This window comes from Polypterus senegalus, chromosome 1 (genome assembly GCF_016835505.1).
Source record: "Polypterus senegalus isolate Bchr_013 chromosome 1, ASM1683550v1, whole genome shotgun sequence".
NCBI lineage: Eukaryota > Metazoa > Chordata > Cladistia > Polypteriformes > Polypteridae > Polypterus > Polypterus senegalus.
Genome location: NC_053154.1, coordinates 252,914,839 through 252,940,452, shown reverse-complemented (window position 1 = coordinate 252,940,452; position 25,614 = coordinate 252,914,839). Strand labels below are relative to the sequence as shown.

At 38.4% G+C, this 25,614-nt stretch overlaps 1 protein-coding gene across 2 annotated transcripts in view; it reads right to left on the bottom strand.

Annotated features, from left to right (window-relative positions):
* Nucleotides 1-25,402, bottom strand: part of hectd2 (HECT domain containing 2) — a 177,413-nt gene extending 152,011 nt beyond the window's left edge. The window contains exon 1 of one of the 2 annotated variants that reach the window (XM_039771949.1): nt 25,379-25,402. In XM_039771949.1, the coding sequence (XP_039627883.1) occupies nt 25,379-25,387 (9 nt within the window). In that variant the 5' untranslated portion in view covers nt 25,388-25,402. Of the gene's footprint in view, nt 1-10,291; nt 10,993-25,378 lie in introns of those variants that run through there. The other variant, XM_039771940.1, reaches the window with a different exon arrangement.
* Nucleotides 25,403-25,614: the final 212 nt, after the last annotated feature.

Here is a 25,614-nt window from a genome sequence, read left to right as displayed (position 1 = left end):
TTGACAGCACTGGTAAGTGAATACTGCAACCTTTGAACAAAAGTGACACTTGAAAACAGAGCCCTTCACAAAAACAGGATTTTATGGTAGTACAAAATGATGTAATTAGCAGCAGACTCAATCAGATCTGCCTGCAATGCACATATGAATACCAGACAAAAATGCCCATGATTGCTTAAACATGCTAAATGCAGTAATTATTTTATTTTTCCCCAGCTAAGCAGCTTCTTGTTCCTATTATTTGCATCTCATAAATGAAGTAACTGAATGTACTAAATGTTTCATTTGTAAAAATCTTTAAGTATTTAGTCCTCATTATAATATTTACTTATGAGACGTTATTATTTTCAGCAAAATGACTGATGTAAAATGAATCTGAGTGTTTACTAGGGAGTCACAAAGTTAAATGATGCAGTGCAAACTTTTAAAGCAAATCAAATAAGGTGTAGAATGTAGTTAGTTAAAAATAAAAAAAAACACAACTGGTACAAAGTAGGTAGAAACTGTGGACCCAGCTTAATAAATTTGTAGGGTGGGACACAAGAAGAGCACAGCAGGAGGCAGCCAGCCGCCAAGGGAAAAAATCAAATGGGGTCTTTCTCCTTTAGAGAAGGAAAAATGTAATAAAGGTAAAAATGTAATAAAGGTAACCTGAAAATATTAATTATGCCTTATTGTTGTAAGCATTATGGACCAAGCCAGCAGCCACTTAAGACAGAGGCTAATTATGCTAAGGCAGCTAAATGTGCATTACTGATACTCTTTAAATTGGAAATTAAATTACTTAAAATTACAAAAATGCTGAGTGTGGAAGTGTCCTGCAAAAGCAGTTCTGCAAAATACTGAAGCAACATAATGCCAAAATTAGTGCATGGCAAAGCAAAAAATCCTTAATTCTGCAATTGAATTTCAGGTTTTGTCTTCACATAAGACCTCCATCCATCCATCCAATTTTTGATGCTTATCTGTGTCCACGGTGTCAGCACTCTAGTAAAGATTCCCAGATGTTCCTGTTCCCAGACATCTCCTTCAGGGAGATACCAAGGTGTACCCAGGCCAGCTGAGAGATGCAATATCTCCAGCATGTACTTTGTCATCCCTGAGGTCTCCTCCCTGTTGGAAATACCTGAAACACCTCCCCAGGGAGACGTCAAGGAGATATCCGAACTAGATGCCCAAACCATCTTCACTGGCTCATTTCAATATGGAGTAGCAGTGGCTCTATTTTGAGCTCCTCTCGAATGTCTACATTCCTCACCACCTCTCTAAGGCTTAGACCAGACACCTTGTAAAGGAAGATCATTTCTGCTGCTTGCATCCACAATCTAGTTCTTTTGGACATGACCCAAAGCTTGTGACCATAGGTGAGGACAGTGACATAGATAGACCAGTAAATTGAGAGCTTTACCTTCGAGCTCAGCTCTCCAGTCACCACAACTGACTGGTACAGTGTCCACAAGACTGTGGATGCTGCTCTAATCCGCCTGTCAATCTACCATTACCTTCTTCCCTCACTCATGAACAACACCCTGGGAGTAAAAGGTAATCAAGAAAAACGACTTCTGTCCATCCTCAAAGTGATTCTGGTAAACAATCAGATGAATCAGAAGGAGGAAGCAGTGCTTTGTCCATGCTGTTCATAGCAGGGATGGAGTGCTGCTGCTCTCATCTGGGAATATACAATGTAGTTGGGCAGTACATAGAGCACTTTAAAGACCTCATAATTCCTACTGACATGCCTTCCATTGAGGAAGCAGAGTCATGGGTCTCAGAGGGGGAGTTGTCCATCACTGGAGCTGAAATTGCTCAAGTAGTTAAAAACTCCTTATTGGCAGGGCCCTGGGGGTGTAAGGCTCTGGATGTTGTTGTACTCTAGGGGTTGGCACACCTCTTCAACAGTGCATAGAGGTCAGGGACAGCACCTCTGGATTGGCAAACTAGAGTGGTGATCCCAATTTTTTAAGAAATGGGACCAGAGGGTGTGTTATATTTTTAGGGGAATCAAACTCCTCATCTTCCTTGGGAAGGCCTATGCCGGGTTTTTAAAAAGGAGGTAGACCATCACATTCAAAAAAACAATGCAGATTTGATCCCTGTCACAGAGCAGTGGACAACCTTTTTGCTCTCACAAGGTTTCTGGAGGATTTATAGAGTATGTCCAACCAGTCCACATGGGCTTTGTGGATTTGGAAAAAGCATACAAAAATGTCCTGTGAGGTGTGCTTCAGGAGCATGGAGCACCAGGCCTTTTGTTGTGGGCTATTCGGTCCCTATACAACCAGAGAGAAAGCTTGGTTTGCATTTGTGGCAGTCAAACTTGTTCTCAGAGAGTGTGGGACTCCACCAGGGCTGACCTCTATCACTTTTTCTGTTCTTAAATTTTACTGACAGAATTACTAGGTGCAACCAAGGTGGGAAGGGTATCTACATTGGTGACCTCAGGACTGCATCACTGCTTCTTGCAGATGATGTGGATCTGCTTGCTTCATCGGGCTGTGACCTTAGACACGCACTGGGGACACTTTGCTGCCAAATTTAAAGAGGATTACTACCTACAAGTATGAGGTCATGCTTATCAGCTGGAAAAGGGTGGAGTGCCCCTATGTTTGAATGGCGATGTTTGATCAGACAGCCATACAATAATAAAATTTGTCCTATTGGAGCAAACCACCAACTGCGTTGATAGTGTCTCCTGTTGTGTAATAGGATTATCATTACCCCAATTAGCTTTGAATCTTCTTCATCAACTAAGCATTTAGAGTAAACTTAATTTTATCAGTGTCAGTGTATCCATGATGCTTATTAAAGTTTACAAAAAATACAATATACAGTATTTCTCTCAGCACTTTCTGTCCCAGCAGGCATAGAGATACTTTAGATCATCGCCACACATAAAGCAAATTGATGCTTCCTTTTTAAAATCTATAAAATGGAAGTCCTTTTAACTTCTGCATGATGAATGCCACTTATTTCTTTTTTAAATACTTTAAGTATATATTTAATTCCTTTGCTCTTTGCTATTAATTTTTGATTATTTTCTTTGTCATTTCTGAGCATCTGCGGTGGGCTGGTGCCCTGCCTGGGGTTTGTTTCCTGCCTTGTGCCCGGTGTTGGCTGGGATTGGCTCTAGCAGACCCCCGTAACCCTGTAGTTAGGATATAGCGTGTTGGATAATGGATGGATGGATTTCTGAGCATTCATAAGTTCCCATTAAATGTTTTTTTTACCTGGAGTTGTTCTAGAAAAAATGTTTGCCATTTGCCTCAACAGCTGTTTTCATTTTAACTTTCTCTTTTAACCTCTTGAATGCTTTCTTGGTCTCTTTTTTCTGTTTTTCACATTTCTCAAAGTCTATTTTTTATTTATTTTAAAATTATTTATTTCTGTGCCATATTTATTTTAAGCATGGGTCAAAATGTTTATGGATTAACACCAGCCACATTGATAGAAGAAATGTTTTGTTTTTCCAGTTTTCCAGTTTGTCTGCTTTCCTATAAATTATAACTCTTGTTTTGGAATGGAAACACACACTTAACCAAGTTTTAATCACTGTTTCTCAAAGAATAACTTCCATGTCTTGTATTTTCTTTACTGTTACAAAATACCAGGGGCCTCATGTATAACGCCGTGCGTAGAACTCGCACTATAACATGGCGTAAGCACAAAAGCCGAAATGTGTTTACGCACAGAAAAATCCAGATGCAGGAATCTGTGCGTACTCCAACTTCCACGTTCTTCCGCTACATAAATCCCGATCAGCGTGAAAACTAACGCTCGTGCACGCGCATTATGTAACGCCCCAAATCCTCCCAGAATTACGCCTATTTGAATATGCAAATCAATATAAATCGCCCTTAAGCGCAGCCTTCTGTGAAAAGACAATGGGAAAAGCACGGGGGAAAATATAAGAATTACTCTCTGAGTGGTGCAGTGAAAGAAATATTGAAAAAGATGATCCGCTGTGGCAACTCCTAACAAGAGGAGCTGAAAGAAGAAGAAGAAGTGAGAGTAACAACGCTAAAGCAGTTATGGTATTTGGAATACTATGGCTGTTCCCTCTACCATTATATTGTTAAGAGTTAATTACAATCAGATGCATTACACTAATAAACAATATGCGGTTAGTTTCGGTGTATTTATAAAGCGGCGTCAGGAAAATAAGGTGTAACCACACAGGAACAGTAGCACTGCTTTGACGCTGGGTGCCACCAGTCTGCAAAACCGAGTGGAGAACTTGCGTACGACAAGACATGAGGTACCGTGGAAAAGTGTGTGGATTTACGGCAAGTGTAGGTTTTATACATTGCGATTTGAACGTGGAAAAGTTCTTATGCAATGTTTCTGTGCGTACGCACCGTTTATACATGAGGCCCCAGGTCTTCAAAGGTGTTATACTATGAACTGAGAGAGAAAACATGAGCATCATTTTAGTCTTCTCTTCAGCATTTCCAAGAAGAGTTTGCCAGTCAATGCTGCTGAGATCAGAACCATGATCACCATGTGTTCTTTGTTGCATGTTATTTGAAATAGTAAAATATTGTGTTCTGTAGCCAACTCAGAGTCCGTAAAATTCTGATCATTTCTTACTAGTTAATCAACTTTTAATAATTTAATCTAGATATGACTGTATTTTAGACATATAGTACTATAATTTCTCTTCATCTACCTGATCTCTCTTGTGTAGCTACTGATATTATAATCCTTTGCACTTTGTTACAGCTGTAATTTCCAGCCACATCATAATGCCAAACCAATAAAGATGTCTCTAGCACATGCATGATGTTTCTAAGATTCCTTAAATAATGGTGTAAAGAGAAGAACTGTATTTTTTTCTTTTTTGGTTAAATGTTTGTTAAGTGGAATTTGTTGGTTTTATATCTCTTCATTTTCTGACTTTTACTGCAGTGTAAGCAGTTTGGCTATTTTAGGGACAGAGCTCATATACACATAAAATACAAAAATTACAGACCTCTTAAAAAAGTACTGAGCAAGCATTAAGAGTTGTAGTAATTGATTGCTATGCAGAAAAAAATAAGCACTGGGAATGAATATTATGCATTTTAAAACAGTCAAAAATGTTTCAGTCACAAATGGTTATAAACAGAGCTTAGGGCATTAAACGAGTAGTCAATGACATCTCACAAGGAGGAAAATGTTCATTTCTCTTATATTGTAACCCAGTGCTTGAAGTGGACCAGTAATCACCAGAAATCTTCATGATTTGCAATCAGCAGTCAATATATTATATTGTATTATTTCACCACAATGGCAACATTTCATATCGTACTAGTGAGTGCCAGCATCTCTTTAGAAATCTTCACTGGGACTCAAAACTACTTGATCGAACGTCACTGTATAACCATTTAAAGCTAAGCTGTAACCCAACAAAGCAAAATATTTTTTTTTCAGTAGCAAATTTCTCATCAACATTTAACAGACTGCATTTTATTTGTGCATAGTGCACATAAAACTAATTTAACAAGAGATTTTCCTAGGTTTTGCTTTAGTACAACTGTTGTGTCAGCATTTTAAATATTAAGTTCCTTTTTCAGTATGGCTGGCTGCTGGAGATACCTTAAACTGTTTCCTTTCAAATTGGTTCTTGGATGAAACAAAAATACAACCTCCTAAAGTTTATTTTCTTTTTCCAATGCTGGTTATTTATTAAGAAGTTACTGCCTAGCCTGTCTAAACTGGAATGGTTTAACCTTTGCTCAAACCAATTGCTTAAAGTATACTTTAGTTGCTGAAGCAGAAGCAAATCACATCACACAAAATTAAAAAACACAGACACTACAACACTCCCCCCATCCCACCACAAAAGAAATAATGCTCTTTCTGCCTCCCATATGTAATATGACTATTGTGTAAATATGCACATTGGTAGATCATACAATATATTAAAACCCTTATATTACTTTACAAATGCATTATTACCTCAACATTACCATAATCCAAGCATACAAAGAAGCCACTGCTCAGTTTACAATATAAACAGAGACACAAAATTTAAATGTTTCTGCTCCGAATATTTCTTTAATTGTTAAAAACTTTATAACCATAAAGTATTCGTTTGTTTTTGCATATTTTTGTAAATTACACACTGCATTTCTAATCAGACAGACTCTCCTATTATGGCTGTGAGAGGAAATGCATTTCAAAGTTACAGTGATTAGACTTAACTATAAAATAAAAAAATATGCCTGAATGGAAAAACGTTTTTATTCCATTTATTCTCCATTATGTCCTAAAGAAAAAAAAAGTATTTCTAAAAAATATAATTGGGACATGGTTTCTGTCTGTCTTCATCTTGTTACAAATAGACATCATAAGAAGAAAGAAAGCCATTTCATATTCAAATTGAAAATATCATCAAATTCTGAAAATCTAAAATCATACATTAACAGATTTAGAGTTGATAGCTCTGGAGTAAATAAACACAACATGAGCAAAATACGATATCAGTGTATCTGGAAATTGCACTTCTACTTTAAAACTTTGTTGAAATAATTAGTTAATGTTTAAGAAAGAAACTTCTTTGAATATTTATTTACACTTACCATAATGACATTACAACTTCAGCTCATCCTACAGTATATACTGAATATACTGCATTGGAAAGTACCACCACATACCAAGCAAAACCACCAATATAAAATATATCAAACAAATTTCAAGATGAACATAAATGTTATTTAGTTGCTTGTAACAAACTTATAGTTGCAGATCATTTAATTAACAAAATAGTGCTTCCATTGTATCTTAACCTATTTTTTTACCTGAATAAGTCTTTAAAGTTGAAGAAACTTTGATGTGCATATGGCAAGCCATTTTAACATTTAATGCTTCCATCTAATTCCTATTTTTGATATCTACAATTATATTTTCAGGCATCAAATTTATAATTAGAGGAATCTGTTATTATGTTCTGATGAGTAAGAATAGACTGACTTTTCCATAGACATGTTATTTAAATGACTGAATATTAAAAAACACAAACACACAAAAAAACTAGTCATACTAGAAGTCCAAAAAAGGAGGATCACAGTAACACATTTAAATCCTTGATCAGCTATTTCTTCCTCTTATTTGCAACACTTATAGCAGCCTTTAGAAAGTGAAATATCTTCCAGAAACAGCAAAAATAAAAAGCTGTATCAACACTTAGTAAGAATGGAAGCATACATAGAAGCGGACAAGTTAATTGCTTAAAAACAAACATGCAGGGACAACAAGAAAATAAGGAGCTGCTGGCTACAACAGCTGAGGTGTTAAAAACAATTGTCAAAGAAAAATATTAAGAGCCACAATGTCATGATTAAAACTAAGAGAGCCACACCACACAGTTCAGCACACCTGCACAAGCAAACCATAAGGATAAGCCTCTGTCCTGAATACTTTGATTGTTCTACCTTCTCAAATATTCTGCTCCTCTAAGTTTGAATTCCATACTGGGTCCATATTAAAAGTTATTTTACATAGGGATTCTTCAGAAAACTTTAGTTGAAAGTCTTACAATAAAAAATTTTAGGAGCTCATTAGACTACTAATCCTGCCTAAATTCAGAGAACAATAGGAAATCTTATAGTCATGGACTAGTGGACTACCACCAATTGCAAGGATTTCAGGAATTTCAAAATGTGTTTACATTGCCAATGGCCCCAGTCAGAGACAAGCTTTCTAATTTTGAGAGAAAATGGACTATGCCAAGCACTTTCTGCCCATTCTTAGATTTGCTTTTATTCATTAAGAAAAGAATACCTGAGTATTGATATATGATGTCACATTTCCTCCCAGTTTCACATGAGGTAGAAATTAGGAGGATGGGATAAACAGTACGGGATGTGGGAGTGAACTCCAGATGACCTGTAGCATGTTCTTCTCTCTTTTTAGTGAAGAACTAAAAGGATCTACTGAAAGGGATTCTTGTGAAAGAAACCAAAAGTCTAAGGAAGTCTGTTTAGCTTGCTGGTGACAAACACATAATTTTAAATCTTTGGTTTTCATAGAGAGTGGAGATAAAGAAGTTTACGATATAATACAAGCCAGTGGTGACTAATGCTGTACAATGGCAAACAATTTGAGAAACATCAATGGAAAAAAGAAAAAAAAAATCTCACATTCGTTGCTTGTATAATCCACACATCAGTTATTTAGTTGAATGGTCAAGTCCACATGGGATTGCTTTTTTGAACTGAAGATAAGACTCTTAGCCAATGAATGAAGGGAAGAAGGCAGATCTTCAGTTCAAAAAAGGCAATTGCCATGGGGACTTGCATCTCATTTTTATGACATATGCTGATTTTTTCAGAAGGAACTATTCAACAACATTTAGCAAAAAAAATGCATGCACTTTGGACATTTTGAGTATTCAACTTTAGAACTACCATATAGATTTTGCAACACAAGGAATGTGAGATTTCTTTTCTTTATAGATGTTTATTCATTTAGTTTGGCGGTGTACAGCAGTTGTTACTATTGGATTGTATCATATCATAAATATCTTTATCTCCCTTCTCCATGAAAACTGAGATTACATGTTTTTCTTCGTCATGACTGCAAACTACATGGGGTAAGTAACATAATAAAACATATCTTTTTTGTGTGGAATATTACTTTAATTATGAATTCTACTATGTACATCACTTCTGATTGAAGATGAAAACTACTGTTACATAAAACTAGAGTTACTGCTAGCTGGTAAACTGTCCCATCAAGGTTACAGTGGATGAAAAAAATACTCTACACTTACTGATATCACCTCTAACCCATCAACACCTACGTATTCTGGAGACTTTTCCAACAGTAATAAAACAAAAATGGTTAATTTCCAGAATCAGCTCTGGACTTTATATATTTCATTTACAAATCTGCTTAAGCCAATTATAAAGTCCCAAGAGGATAAAAGCTAACCCAAAAACATTGGTATGAAACAACCTTGAAGGGATCACGAGTCTATCATATAGCAAACCATGTCAGGTCACATGATAATTTCAATTACCCTCTCACATTTTGGGATGTGGGAGGAAAACCAAGTATGTTTCCAGAGGAAAAGCCTACAGATACATCAGTAGAGCATGCAAAGCCCATATAAGCAATGATCAGAGCAGGCATCATACCCTGGTTATTGAAGTTTGAGGCAAAAGCCAATGCACATTATTGCTTCTTCTTTTTTTTTTTTTTTTTTCTTTCTATAGGATGTACTGAACCACAGCCATAAAGATTTAGGAGGGGAATCCCGCAGTCAGTCACTGTGGAAAATGTGCATGTTCTCCCAGTGTCTGTGTGAGTGTTCCCGAGGATACACCAATTATTTCTGTAAGGTTAGTTGTTAATTCTGTATTGAATGTGTCCGTATGTGTGTGCATGAGGGCCCTGCAATGGAATGGTGCTCTGTTCAGGGTTGACTCCTGCCTTGCACCAGAATGCTGCCTGAACAGGTCCCAACACCCAGAGACACAGAACTGGATTAGGAAGGCTGGAGAATATTATGCATTATTTAAAGCTCTATTTACACACACACACACACACACACACACATATATATACATATATATATAATTGTAGTGTTATGAATTGAATAAGTACTTATAGATCTAATTTAACACATCACAGAAGTAGTGCAATTGCTCAATTGTATACCATATTTAATCAATCAATCAATCAACATTTATTTATATAGCACATATTCATACAAAAAATGTAGCTCAAAGTGCTTTACAAAATGAATAGAAAAATAGAAGACACAATAAAAAAATAATCCACATATCCTGTATTACTAGTTTCAGAATTGTTACTGCATACAATTGATGCAGAAGGAGTATAATGATGATGTCCAGTTGGTATTTGACTGACGTAAACATTATGGAAATGTGTTCCTTCAAAGTCGTCCATCTGAAAAACTGAGAACCTTACTCAAATCCGTTGACAATTTATTTTAGGAAACTAAATATGGTTTCTGGAGTCTTTTAACAGATTAATCTAATGTGGAGAACGTTTCAGTTTTTACAGATTCTTTTTCCTACTCGGCAATCCCATCATCTAGCAGATGTTCAGTAGCATAACTGTTGCTGCAGGAAAACTGATCAGACATGAAAATATAATTGTACTGTACATCTTGTACTTTACTTCATACTGAATGAGCGCCTTTATTGTTCATGGTAGGTGAGCAATCATGGAAACAATTATAAATCATATAGCTAATACCATCAGTATGTACTTCAAGACTTACCTAAACTGTGTAATCGTACTTACAGATGGTCAATTTTAGAAAACATTTCCATTCACTTACCCCCGATGCTGATGCTGTCAGAATTGGGGGGAGTTTCTCCCTGTCTTTATCTTCCTGTGAATAAGAAGAAAGATTGCTTTCGCTCATTTTTTTCACGTTTTATTTGTCCAGCTCCGTCAGAAGCCTCTCCAGTCGTCTTTCACTGAACACTCCTGGTGACATTCTTTTTAGGCACGGCGACTCCTTTAACGGCTCTCTCCCTGTGCGCCTGTTGCTCGTGCCTTCTGCTTCTTCGGCACACCTCTCGTTATCCACCAGCGAAGGTCAGCAGAGGACAACGAGTGAAACAACTTCCCCGGCTGTCACGCACAACAGGTGATTAGTTTCGCCAACCTGTCATCTGAAGTTCAGCAAACCGTTACGGCAGCGGTGCGCGCTTAGCAAAAACCCACAGACGTCTCGCATGGCAACGCAGAAGTAGATGCGTTGCGCTTTCTCTTTTTTAGCCGTTTTTTACATTAACTGACAAGCTGTTACACAAGCCTAGTAGTGCTGAGTTCTAATAATGTTGCCACGAATCGAGTCGTCATGTTGTTTAAAAACGATTCATTGAAACCGTCCTAAAGACAGCGGCCGACAGCACGTTAAATAAAATACGCGGTGCTAGATTCGGAGCGGCAGCCAAACAGCAAGCACGGTGGAGTCTGCACTCGCAAGCGGACACGTAGCGTAAATTTTTTCATGAATAGGCGTTGACACAGCTGTTCCAGTAGGGTAAGGATGTGATTTATTTATTGTCGGGTAGAACGGGAGACTGGTTAAAAATGCGTAGTCTGTGACAGCTGTGCTTTGTACTTCGCGCTCATTTCATATCCCATTTAAGAAATCACGTCACCAATATTTGATGGCAAATGTGCTTCAGAAAATAGAAAATAAAACCACAATTGATCGCTTAAAAGCAAATGCGTTTGGTAATAAATATATATATATAGTAATCCCATTACAGTTTATGTGCTCTGAAATTATAGTCTGTTTTTAATAACTGTGTGCCTGGCAAAAAAAGTGTATCTCAGGAAGCCCCCTACATTTAAAACTTAATTTTTGCTTATATGCGTGCCATCGTCAAAATAGATGCTGCCAGAAAATCAAATGAACTCATTTTTGAAATACGTGTCACAGTCCTACCAAGAGAGACTTAGAATGGAACACAGACATCCCAAAAACTTGCCAAGATTTTGGCCGGAAACGATGAAATCACACGGGATTAAAAAAAAAAAAAAATACTAGCATCATCTCAGCTGACACGAATTTGAATGGAATTCCTATTTAATATTAACAGTAGTGATCCTGGTAGCATCTCCAGCAAATCATCTGTTTTCCATAAACCTGGGATACGTTCCACAAGTCTATTTTCTTGTGCTTAACACTACATGGGTTGACTAAATGAGTAAGTAAATACAAGATGCAGTGGTTTTTCCTGCCTCCTCACACCTCCTCGGTCCTTGGTTTGAATCCAGATTCTGCTACTGCCTGTGTGGAGTTTGCACTTTCTCTTCATGGATGAGAGGATCTTCCTCCCCTATCTCAGTGACGTCTGTGTAAGGCAAATTGGCGAGTAAAAATTGGCCTGTTATCACTCAGTGCATAAATGTATCTTGTAATGTCCTGACATCTTGCCCAGGGCTGGTTTCTACACTGCATCATATGCTGCTGGGACAGCCTCTCCATGACCCTCTACAGAATTAAGTGGCATATCTGGCAAGTCTGAATATAGCTTACTAGTTCTAAAATTATAAGATAACTTTCTCCAACCCACTTTATCCAAATCAAGGTTTCAGGGGGGTAGGAGTCTACCCTGTCAGTATTTTGCACAAGTCCATCAATGGGCTAACATCTTTGGCAATATGAGAGGAAATCCAGAATGTAAGTAGAAAGAAAAAAAAAACATGCAAACACCAGGAAAATGCGTAAATATTGAAGGGCACTCTCTCACTCTGTACATACAACCTCACACGTTCAAACTGGGCAGACATGAGCAGAAAATTCCAACTACGTACATGCAGTGCCTGGGCCAGTATTCAAATCTGGGGTGCTACATCTATGTTGTGACAATATTACCCACTCTATCACCATTCACCCATCTTGACAGTTAAAGAAGTACAATAAATTACAAAATAAAGATGTATAGATATCTCTTTTTCAATTGATATTGGATAGTGTCGTGATATTTATGGAGCATTTATTGATAGTGAATTTAGAAACATTTATATGTTTGGTGGTCATTTAACTCCTTATGATTTTCTTTTTTCTCTTTTTTTTAAACTGCTCTTAATAAGGCTTTTTTATTAATACACATACCGGGTAACTACTTCTGGGTGGAGAAAGCTTTTTCAAAATAATATGGTTGTGAGTGGATTCTGGTCACTTAACTCCTTATGATTTTCTTTTCTCTTTTTTTAAACTGCTCTTAATAAGGCTTTTTTATTAATACACATACCGGGTAACTACTTCTGGGTGGAGAAAGCTTTTTCAAATTAATATGGTTGTGAGGGGATTCTAGTGCTAGTATAATTCTGGAAATAAGTTAATAGCCTAATATGGTAGTAAAACATGCCCACTAGAACAACTGTAATTCAGGAGCTATACAGAAAAGTGTTGATGATTTTGAGTATTGCATTATCTATGTGGCTTTAAAATTATTTTAAGCTGCCATGCAGCTACTGAGAATATAAAAGCATATATGTAGCTATCTTTTATTCCAACCATCCATTATCCAACCTGCTATATCCTAACTACAGGGTCACAGGGGTCTGCTAGAGCCAATCCCAGCCAATAAAGGACGCAAATCAGGAAACAAACCCCGGGCAGGGCACCAGCCCACCGCAGGCTATCTTTTATTAAATCCGCTAAATCTAAATCAGAAATGTGATGCAGCTGGAACCTGCCCTGGCAGCTTAGATATGCTAAACTAAATACAGCAATCAATCCAATTTTTGTACAGTCTGCTTGCATCACAAAGTTGCATAGTGACTTTCAAGCGTACATTTTTAAAAGCCAGCTATCACATTTAGGCATTATTGTAAATTACTACATACAAACAGGGTGTGGTGAATATAATCTCATGTAAGGAAAGTTAATTGGTATTTTTAATACAGCACCTTTCATAATCAGCACATTTTCAAAGACCATAATAATTTATATAAGCAAAGCTGTAATATAATGTTAACCGCATAAAGTATTGCAGTCCATACAGAGTAAAGAGAAGAAATACAGTATACTTTATGCAGTAGGACATGTAGAGCCAGGTAGATGAATATCATTAGTAAGACTTAGAACAGTTATTCTTGAATTCTACAGAGATAAGGGATATTTTACTGTTAATATAGTGTTCAAAAGAGTGACTGCTGCTATCCATAGGTGGTTGAGAATTTTTTTTTTACATTTTTCATTATTGTCTTTCAGGACTGGTCATAGGGGCATTCTGTAAATAAGAACCCCAAAGATAGTTCTGTCTCCAAACAAATGTTCCATGGAAAAGTTTTTTTTTATTAATATTACAAAATTGAGCAAAATTTTACCAACTCAGCTAAAGCTCTAGGTTTAGGATTCAACAGGTACCTACTGAACTATTTATTGAGCATAGAACTACTAAAACTTAATAATTGACATTCCCTTGTTGGAGATGCACAGATCAGCTAAAATTTATGCTTCTTTAAAGCTGTTTCCCGTTCCTAAGTTTTAGTTTGTTAAGTAGGAAACTGCTAATAGTACGCCTTTAGAAACTGAACATAAGGAGAAATACAGTTGCAGATTTTAATAAACAATTGTTCATTCTTTTTTGCCAGTTGAAATTTAGCTTACTCATGTCATGAATGATTTTATTCTCATCCATAAACAAATTTCCTTTAAAAGACAAAACCTCTTGATTGTGAACTTAACCCTCTAATTCTGTGCCAATTGTTCATGTCTGATTAATTACAATATTTAAGCAAGCCCTTGTCACTTTTCCAGGACTTGTTTTTGAGGCCGTTTGATTCTAATTATTCTCATGTTCTTCATGAGCCATAAATTTTGTTAATTTGTTAAGATAATTAATCCTTTACCCTTTTGTAATTTTTTGTTTGTGTGCTGATATTCACCTGTCAATGACATAGGTGCTCCCTCTAGTCGTTTGTCTAAAACAGGTGCACTTTATTGGTCATTTTTTTCACTACCAGATCAAGTTCTCATGCATTGTCTAATGCTCAGTAGTTGTAGTTTCCATCAGAAGACTACATTTCTGGAATCTTCTATGTTTTCCTATTTGTATGTTTTAATGGTAAATACATAGAACAAGTGAGTTAAGTTATGAATATATATTTCACTTTAAGGAAGCAATTAAATCTTTTGATCTACTACAAAACACATGGACCTCTAAACCTCAAATAATGGTTGTTCATTCAGAGAAAGCTGCACTTTTCCATTTTGGCAAGACAGTGCTTTGTGTTCACCATGAAAATGTAGCTGATATTGTAAATACTTCAAAATACCGCATGAGTAACTGCTAAATTAAATAAACCAAACTATAAAGCCTATTCAGCAATAAAGTGCTGCTTATTGCTAAAACATTACATTTTTGCTTTGAATGTTTGTGCAACTGCGGTGGGTTGGCACCCTGCCTAGGACTGGTTCCTGCCTTGTGCCCTGTGCTGGCTGGGATTGGCTCCTCCAGACCCCCGTGACCCTGTGTTTGGATTCAGCGGATTGGAAAATGGATGGATGGATGGATGTTTGTGCAATCAAAAATAGCCTACAAGTTCCTAATTTTATGTTTTTTTAGAGAGACTGCTGAATGCAAAACAAAAACACATAGATACATAAAAATAGCCTACATATAAAAGTAATTGAACTCAATAAGCAGTGGTATTATCTTTATCAACTATAAAAATAAAACATATTTTCTTGTAGACTCTTACATCTCCCTTGAGAAATATTAGTTTATTTGTTCCTTAAATAACAGCTTTAACTGTTTCTCCATGCTTAGCTGTTTTGTGTGAACTGTTAGTGCTTCATGTCTTGCCACAGCAGTTCTATTGGGTTAAGATCTCATCTTTGATTTTGCCTGATGCTCTCCTTGACAATATATCAACCCCAAAGTTATAATTCCCTGCAATGCTGGTATATTATTCAAGTTCACTTTCAAATTTATTGTCATGTGTACACAGCACAATGAAATTCTTATCTGAATGTCTCTGTCAGGCTAGTGACAAAAATACTGTACCAGCATCTGACAAAAAAAGATAATGAACACAACAGACTGCGTGGTGCTTGCCAGTGCTGACATAATGGATTTTTGCTTATTTTATTGCTCTTTAGAGGGATGGTTTGTTTAGCTGTGCTAGCATGGAGTTTGTGACAGTGTGGCAGGCTCACCCTTTTTGTAGTCTCCCTTGCAGCTGGCTGTGAAGCTGCTCATTTGTATGATGGAATACCAGCTCATACTGCTGTTGACTCAGCGCTGATGTCATCCTCCACTAATCTAAGCTTTACAATACTATAGAATGCAACACATACATTATTTCAATATTTACAATATACATTTCCAGGTGACTGTTAAGCAAACTGATGACCTATAAATAAAACTTACCTCTGAATGTAGTAGTGCTAATACTAATGGTCCTGTACTGTTTGCTACAAGGTAAGAAGGAGAAAAGTGATTGTGTTGGGTAGCTTCAGTTCAAAGCTGACAATCAAAGAAAGTTTCCTCTTTGCTTATCAGCAAAGTTGAAAACATAAGTAGATTCATCAAGCACCACCCTTGGAGATCAGCACATTCATGGCAGCAAAGAAAATCATGCATTTGTAGGGCAGAGGGGAGGAGGACACTTGAATGGAGTATGACATCCCTAAGTCATAGCACTCCTTGGCCAGTGCCTACTCAGCCTATGCCTAGAGCTGATCCTACTTGAGCTTTTAAAATTTGCCTTTCTTAAACAACATGTGTTCTACATGCTATGAAAAGAAGAAAGCTGTGTATGGGTGCTGCCTCAACCATACTTTGTAATGATTTGTGTTCCTGAGCTGAGCAGGTACCATATTTGGGTGTTAAACAGCTACAGTACTGAGGTTGGAATCCACTATGGACAAATAAAAGTTGGTGAGGATAAATGGGGATGGCCTGGCTTTCTTCAGATGTCTGAGATAGTAAAATCTTAGGTGAGCCATATTGACTATATCCAAGACATATTGTGCTCACTGCAGAACACCAGGGGCCTCATGTATGGGCCTCATGTATAAACGGTGCGTACACACAGAAATGTTGCGTAAGAACTCTTCCACGTTCAAATTGTGATGTATAAAACCTACACTTGGCATAAAGCCACACACTTTTCCACGGTACCTCATACCTTGTCGTACGCAAGTTCTCCGCTCGGTTTTGCAGACTGGCGGCACCCAGCGTCAAAGCAATGCTACTGTTCCTGTGTGGTTACTCCTTATTTTCCTGACTTGGCTTTATAAATACACTGAAACTAACCGCATATTGTTTATTAGTGTAATGCATCTGATTGTAACTAACTTGTAACAATATAATGGTCTAGGGAATAGCCATAGTATTCCAAATACCATAACTGCTTTGTTACTCTCACTGCACCTTCTTCTTTCAGCTGCTCCCGTTGGGGTTGCCACAGCGGATCATCTTTTTCCATATTACTTTCACTGCACCCACTGTATCTGAGTGGGGAATCACAGCAGCAGCTGATCGGAAAGAGAATTATCGGGAAACAGACTCAAGCCCACGCTACCTCAGCCACAGCAAAACGTTTCAAAGCCTTTCCTGTACGGACCTCGCGGTTCAGAAACAGTTTCATCCCAAGAACTATAAACGTGCTCAATCAATTGCTTCTTGTAGAACTGCTTGTACTTATAAGTACAATTACCTCACTGTAAACAGTTGCACTACAGTTATAATATTACACAACCTGCGCCACTTTATAAAGCGCGTATTTACATATGATGACGAAATCATTTTTAAGATGAAATGCAGCAAAATATGTTTATTATATTATACAGGCAAAACTTTAACTTCATTTAAATAATCCATATTCTTCACTTGGACTGGCGTGAAGGATAGAATAATTAAACATGTACTATGAAGATAGTTTAATGTTCCTTAAACGTTTTGAAGAATCTGCGCTCTAAGCTTACAGATGGCTTAACATCTATTACAGAGCTGATTGTGTGGCGATTGGTTACTTGGAGAAAGAAAAGCAAGGACTGCAGGGCGGCCACGCCAATATACTGTATATTGAATATAAAACAGAAAGAGAAAATAACGACACAGCTAAAAACGCAGCGGCAAATTTCGATAAAAGTTAAACGCTTGTGTCATGAGCACGAGGCGGCTATGCAGTATCTGCAACGGACGTGGACATCCAGCGTGCATAAGATACCATATTGACATTGGCGGGTGAAGGGGCCACCGATTCTTTCTTTGCCTAGAGCCGCCCATGAGTACTGCTGCAATAAATAATTTCATCGAAGGTTGCACACAATCACTGCGCCGTGAAACCCATGTTTAATAACGTGCTTTAACTCCTATCATCATGAAAATGATATCACGTATACATCTCAGTATTTGTTATTCAGAGAGCTGTAATATCACGAATGTAATGGATTCTGTGTCCAGTCGGAGGAAGAGAGCCAGTTTAAGAAGTAAGTAGTGATTCACACACATAGAGCACATAGAAGATCACATACAAAACAAAGCATTTAACGTGCTGCTTTAACTACAATGTGATTTGAGAAACTGGTTAATTAAACGATTTTAAGATGAAGTTTATGATGTTCTACTTTAATGACAAAATAAACTACGTGATTGAAGTGGAAATTTCGAGATTGAAGTTGACATTTCGTGCTTTTTTTCCACTGTGTGCCTATTTTTCTTTTGTCTGTACCCTAATAAGCTTTCATATGACACTCAGACGGTGGGCTACGACTCGCCTTTTCACAGCGACTTTAATATCTGAGCTTTTAAGTTTCTCCAACATGCTATGTCACTCGATCAACTTCCTTTTGTTGATTATACTATGGTTTAATTAAACAAATAGTATGTTTTTCCTTTGCCTCCACTTGGTATCGCTGAATTCTTTTTATATTTTCCCCCGTGCTTTTCCCATTGTCTTTTCACAGAAGGCTGAGCTTAAGGGCGATTTATATTGATTTACATATTCAACGAGGTGTAATTCTGGGAGGAGTTGGGGCGGGACATAATGCACGTGCACGGGCGTTAGTTTTCACGCTGACCGGGATTTATGAAGCGGAAGAACGTGGAAGTTGGAGTACGCACAGATTCCTGCATCTGGATTTTTCTGTGCATAAGCACATTTCGGCTTTTGTGCTTACGCCATGTTATAGTGCAAATGCGTTATGCATGAGGCCCCAGTAATGGTCACTCAAAGAAATATGAAATTGCTGACCCACTTAATATCTCCTCCTTCACTTCAGATGGAACTGTATCCTGCCTTCTGCTACTTGAAGTCAATGACAAGCTTCAGTTTTGCTGATATTAATGGAGAGATTGGAAATCCTTTTTTTTTTCTTTGACATAGGGACATTTATTTTTTGTAGCATGTTGAGTAAACATATTCTGTTAGTGAGATGTAACAAATGTCATAAACAAATCCAGGTAATTAGTTGCTAAAGTTGTTCTTAAAATGCACCCAGAAAAAACATCCAGACTGGATGCATCATGGATGTTGACTCATTTAAAAATATTCCTTACATCATCCACAGAAACACTGAAGGATGAATCATACTGTGCTGCAGGCAGTTTTCAATTCCATAGTCAGAAAAGCATCCCCCCAACATGACACTCCCCCTTCTATGCTTAACATTGAGAACAAGGTTATTCCGGTTATGTTATGGTAGGTTACGTTTTTTGCTGCAGTCATAAATATCAGTTTTAGTCAATCCCAAAAAGTCAGTTAATAAAAGTTCTTTACATTTTACTTTTTTCTATTGAATGTATAAGTTCATCTAAAGAATAAGTGCAATTTAATGTTTTTACCATAATTGCCTTTTGGATAACCAAGCAGAAATATTAATAAAGAGGGGAATCATAGTAAAAATTTAATATTTAAAGATTTACAGTATACATTTTGAACAACACTGTATGCTAATCTACCATTACAATATCCCAAGCAGAATGAGATATACTGTATGTATTAATGGAGGTTTCTGAATAAACTTAATTTGCATGATTTTTCTGGCAAATAAATTAAAGCTTTTTACTGGAATGTAAATGAGTTAAAGCTGAATAATTTTTCACCATTTCATTTTCTGAACAAGGCACAATATGGGTGAAAGCAGTTTTCACAAAGTAAAACCCAGATATGAACAGGGCACTAGTTCATCCTCAGGGGACAGTCATGTAAACACACACACTAAGTCTTGTTAGAAACAGCAGAATGTTTCTGGATTACCAGAGTAATTTGTGAAAACCCATGTAAATAAAGAGAGAATAGAGAAAGCCATACTGAAGGCATCTCAGCTCAGAAATGAACCCAGACAATATGAGACTGTATCACGATCCAATATTATAGCATTCTGTATATGAAAATGCAATAAAGTGTTCCTGTAAGACTATTATCATACTTGATGAAAGCATATAACACCTAGATTACAAACTTGTGGACAGGGTTTTGGACGAAGGCCACTTTATTAATTAAAGTTAGGCCTAGTCGAGAGAACCATACTGGCTTAAATTTTCTTTTCATCTTGTCACAGTTTATCCTGAGAAAATGAGTGATCAACCAACATCTGATATCACAAACAATGAAAAAGATTGGGAGTGGTGCTGGCCAGAGAACACTGGCAGTATCACATAAATATAATTGCCAACCTGTGATGATGCAGGTTCTGCTCCATGCTCCCTTTTGGCCTCTGGGGAGCTCTTGAACCTGACACCATCGGTAATGTAACCGGATGAGCTGGACAGTGAAGACATCAATAATGAAGCAAGGGAATGGTGCAAAATGTGCAAAGTACTTTTATTTAAAAACAAAACCAAAAACAATGTCCAAATAAATAGTGCAGTGCATAAAGTTCAAAAAAGGCGGCACGGTGGTGCAGTGGTATCACTGCTGCCTCGCAGTAAGGAGACCTGGGTTGGCTTCCCGGGTCCTCCCTGCGTGGAGTTTGCATTCTCTCCCTTTTCTGTCTGTCTGCGTGGATTTCCTCCCACAGTCCAAATACATGCAGGTTAAGTGCATTGGTAATCCTAAATTGTCCCTATTGTGTGCTTGGTGTGTGTATGTGCCCTGTGGTGGGCTGGCACCCTGCCCGGGATTTGTTCCTGCCTTGTGCCCTGTGTTGTGTGGGATTGGCTCCAGCAGACCCCCATGACCCTGTAGTTAAGATATAGCGGGTTGGATAATGAATGGATGGATAAAGTTCAAAAAATAAATATTCCATTAAAAACAAGTGAAAAATGTGGAGGTTAAAATCACCTAAATACAGTAATCCCTCCTCGATCGCGGGGGTTGCGTTCCAGAACCCCCCGTGATAGACGAAAATCCGCGAAGTAGAAACCATATGTTTGTGTAGTTATTTTTATATATTTTAAGCCCTTATAAACTCTCCCACACTGTTAACATTATTAGAGCCCTCTAGACATGAAATAACACCCTTTAAGCCTTGTTCACACGGGCGTTAAATCGAGCGTTTTTTTTGCGTTCGTAGCGTCCAGTGAGCGCGGATCAAGCGCCGAGTGTTTTCTACGTAGGAGTCAATGAAAGTGTTCACACGGGCTTTGGTGACGTCGCGTTTGTCCGCAGCGCGTTTATACGACATCAAAAAAACGTTGCATGCAGCTTTTTCTTGGCGTTCAAAACCCAACGAACGCAAGGAAACCGCTTCTAGTTCGTTTTCTGCGCGTTTATTTTACGCTTCAGAGGACCAGATATATATTTTCATATTGCTTATTTTATTTTATTGTCTCATGTAATTTGTAAACCATGAACCTATTAATTTATGTTCTAATATAATATTTGATAACGATTATGTAGGGGGTCAATCCATGGCGGGGGGGCATTTCAGTGCATAACACTGGTGTAAGCGCACACTCGACTACTGTTTCCTTACCTCAAAGTGACAAGTAGTCTCTCTTCGGGGCTAACACCAAGTCGCATATTGGTTGATCGGCGTGCAATGTGGCATTGCACCAGCTGCAGCAGACAATCAAAAGTGGAAACCGACATCCGACAGTAATTAAAAAACTTGCGCGGAAATTTTCGCATTTCTTCATAAAGCACAAAAAAACTTCCTTTAACCCGACGTTGTGCAGTCAGAGGATGAACCCAGTAGCGGCGGCGCATTTTTTTCTCCCTACGCGCCGTATTACGAGTATTTTTAAAACAAGAAGATTAATATCTAACATAGCAAAATGGTCCATATTGAAAGGAGGCACCTCAAATAAAACGACAAGGGCTTTCATATCCAGTTCCCGACACTGCCTCCACAGGTTAACACACAAACTACAATTTGGACTGCAGTCTGGCGTTAGACAGAGACAAACGAACGCCGGTGTAAAAGTCAATCGATCGCCACCACAAAATGCAACATAAACGTCTAGGACGTTCAGAGCAAGTTCGTTTATCCAAAAACTTAACGCCCGTGTGAACAAGGCCTAAGTCAAAAGTTTAAACTGTCCTCGATGACAAGACAGAGATGACAGTTCTTTCTCACAATTAAAAGAATGCAAATAGATCTTCTTCTCTTCAGGAGCAGAGAATTTCAGATGGAGAGAGAGAGAGCGCTCGAAAAGAAAAGCAAACAATCAAAAAATCAATACGTGTGCTTTTAAGTTTGCCGGCATTTTTTAGAGGAGCGTCAGTATCTTCTAAGCAAACAGCCTCTGTGCAAACAGCCCCTCTGCTCACATCTCCTCCGTCAGGCGCAGAGAACGTCAGAGAGAGAGCGAGATTAAAGCAACAATCAAAAAATCAATACGTGTGCTTTTAAATATGCCGAGCACCGCAATAAAGCGGCATTTTTTTAGAGGAGCGTCAGTATCTTTTAAGCAAACAGCCTCTGTGCAAACAGCCCCTCCGTCAGGCGCAGAGAATGTCAGAGAGGGTGAGAGAGAGGCAGAGACAAGCAAACAATCGAGCTCCGCGCGGGATGCATATCTTATAGCATTGAGGAGTTTTAGTTAATATGTAATACATGCTCTGATTGGGTAGCTTCTAAGCCATCCGCCAATAGCGTCCCTTGTATGAAATCAACAGGGCAAACAAACTGAGGAAGCGTGTACCATAAATTAAAAGACCCACTGTCTGCAGAAATCCGCGAACCAGCGAAAAATCTGTGATATATATTTAGATGTGCTTACATTTAAAATCCGCGATAGAGTGAAACCGCGAAAGTCGAAGTGCGATATAGCGAGGGATCACTGTAGATCCTTTTAGAACAAGGTTAAAACAATGGCTGGAAGCAGTCCTTTTAAAAACAAATCCTGGTGCCTTCTTTCTACTGGCAACTCCCCTGCTTCACCCATCTAGGCTATGCACCTGGGGAGTCACCCTACCTGCCTTCTTCTGGTCTATTTGCCTTTCCAAACCCTGGCTCCGGTGGGCCTAACCAGACTGTGACTTGGGCTCCCCAGCGACCACAGCGCTCACGCTGGGGCTTTCACTTATCAAGTCCCAGACTCCCACAGCCATATGTCGTGAGCCATCCTTCTTACAGTCACTCCCGCTCCTCACTAATGCTCAGTGGTAGCGACCACTACCGACTGCCCCCGGGTGTCGGCCAAACGCCCCGCTAGGGCTCACTGCCCAGCTGCCTTCTTTCTTACAGCGAGCCCACACTTGCTCACTTGCTCGCTCCCTCATGCACAGGCTCCTTTCCGCACTCATGCTCCTACTATATATAATGGGGTCGTGGTTCAGGTGTGGCGATCAGCAGTTCCCGGGATCAAATACGGATGTGGACGATTCCTCACTTGTGCACATAAGCGAGGACTGCCTGCCTCACAAAGCACCCAGGAACTGCTCCGTACCCACTACCACACCCTCTCTTTAAACCGCAAGTGCGGCGATTATCTATTTAAAAACTGGCCTTTCATCTGAGCTGTGGACCTGCTATACTACTGAGTATGTGTTGAAAAGTCTGAGTGATGAAAGGGTAAATAATAAACACAGCAACAACATTTATTTCTATGGTACATGCTCATACACAGACTGTAGCTCAAAGCAATTGATCTGAAAAAAAGTTCAGGTTAACCTGTCTAGGGTCACAGATTCTAGTAATCCTTGTAGAACTCAATGATTCAAAAGAGTCATGGGAAATGTACCAGTAGACCCAGTTAAGCACAGTTTTCAGTGGTCTGAGCACAGAAAAAACAAAGTTGATCAATAAAAAATATTATTAATATAAAGACCTACAATAATGTAAAAAAAGCATTTTTAGAATTACTAACTCATTCTTTCTCTCCATCTCTCTTTAGGGGTGGCTTACTCACTTCACCACTAAAACATCTTTCAGTATTTTCCAAACAAACTCTTTATTGTTCCTCTGAATACGTCTGCCATTACATTTATCAATAATGTTTTTATCTCAATGTTTCCCAAGCTTTTTTTCTGTGATGGCACAAATTTTGTAACCAAAATTATCCCAAAGCACACCATTTTTATCTAACCACATACACATTATATTCTATTAATGTGATCAACTGTCCAAAGGGGTGGGACAACTGGAGAAGCTGGTAAAAAAGCAGCTCCAAGATCAGCATTCATAGACAAAGCACTTAGTGAGCACTTTCTTGGCATCTCCCACTTGCTTCATCCCTTTGCCATCCCCTCTCTCCCTTAGAGGCAACTCAAATGCCCACTACTCATCAGCCCTGTGTGGCTTTCTGGCAACCACACACCCAGGCAGATGGACTGTTGCAGCCAGGAGATGCATTGAAAGTGCTCTAAGTGCTGTGTCTGCATCATAGCAATCGTGGAGCTGTGTTTATGCCAGCTTCTCCATCTAGTCTTATCCTTCTCAGACAGGTCTCGACCACCTGTGGAGCGTGTCCCTCTCAGGTTCATATTCAAGTGTGCTATGCTATTATTTCGATATATCTAATAAAGTACCAATTTTAGACTTTGAAGCTGAAATGTTACTACATTTACTCAAAGAAAACACATTAAGGGAGGTCAAGGGTCTCTAAAAATGAACACTATAAGGTAAACTGGTAGGTAGGTAGGTAGGTAGGTAGGTAGGTAGGTAGGTAGGTAGGTAGGTAGAAAATGAACACTATAAGGTAAACTGGTAGGTAGGTAGGTAGGTAGGTAGGTGTAGATACTTCATCAATCCCAAGGGTAAAGTCACATAATCCAGCAGCAGCATACTGATACAAAAAACAATATTAAATTAAAGAGTAATAAAAATGCAGGTATAAACAGACAATAACTTTGAATAATGTTAACGTTTACCCCCCTGGGTGGAACTGAAGAGTCGCATAGTGTGGGGGAAGGAACAATGTTCTCAGTCTGTCAGTGGAGCAGGACAGTGACAGCTGTCTGTCACTGAAGCTGCTCCTCTGCCTGGAGATGACACTGTTCAGTGGATGCAGTGGATTCTCCATGATTGACAGGAGCCTGCTCAGCGTCCGTTGCTCTGCCACGGATGTCAACCTGTCCAGCTCCGTGCCTACAATAGACGTCCTTCTTCTTTATGCTGCCTCCCCAGCACACCACCACGTAGAAGAGGGCTATTATGAGGCAACATTAATGTACATTTTGTAAAATTACATTTCTCAGCTATCTGCTCATGACAGTCTCGCAGGATATTTTACTAAATAAAATAAAAGTAATGGTTAATGCCCCAAGTATTTCTGTTCAATTTCCAGCCTAGTTGTGGTCCATGTGGACTTTGCAAATTATTGTGTATTCATGGATTTGATCATGGCACTATGATTTCTTCTTTTGTCTACAAGATGTGCAGATGAAGGTACTTTGTATATTTTCTGGTATTATTCAAGTTTAAGACATATTTTTTTAATCTTTAATTTGCCATGGGAATTGTGTTTTTAGGTGAAACATGTTTAATAAACTTAGGTTTAAAATGTCATCTACATGGCACCAGTCCAAATGTGAAAACAAATGTGTTGAAACTTACCAAATGCATCCATTTTCAAGCCAAACATTCTGCACTTTTGATCTTTGTCTTGTGATGGCACACATAATTGCAAAACAACATATCCATGTCATCTTTGAAGAAAAAAAAACATTTTTATGAGATTATTTTAAAAGAAATTCAGCTGTTTCACTTAATATCATGGCCTGGCTCCACCCACAGCAACCTTTCACCCTGGGGCATTGTTTCCTGTAGTTCATTTCATGAATGTTGCAGAT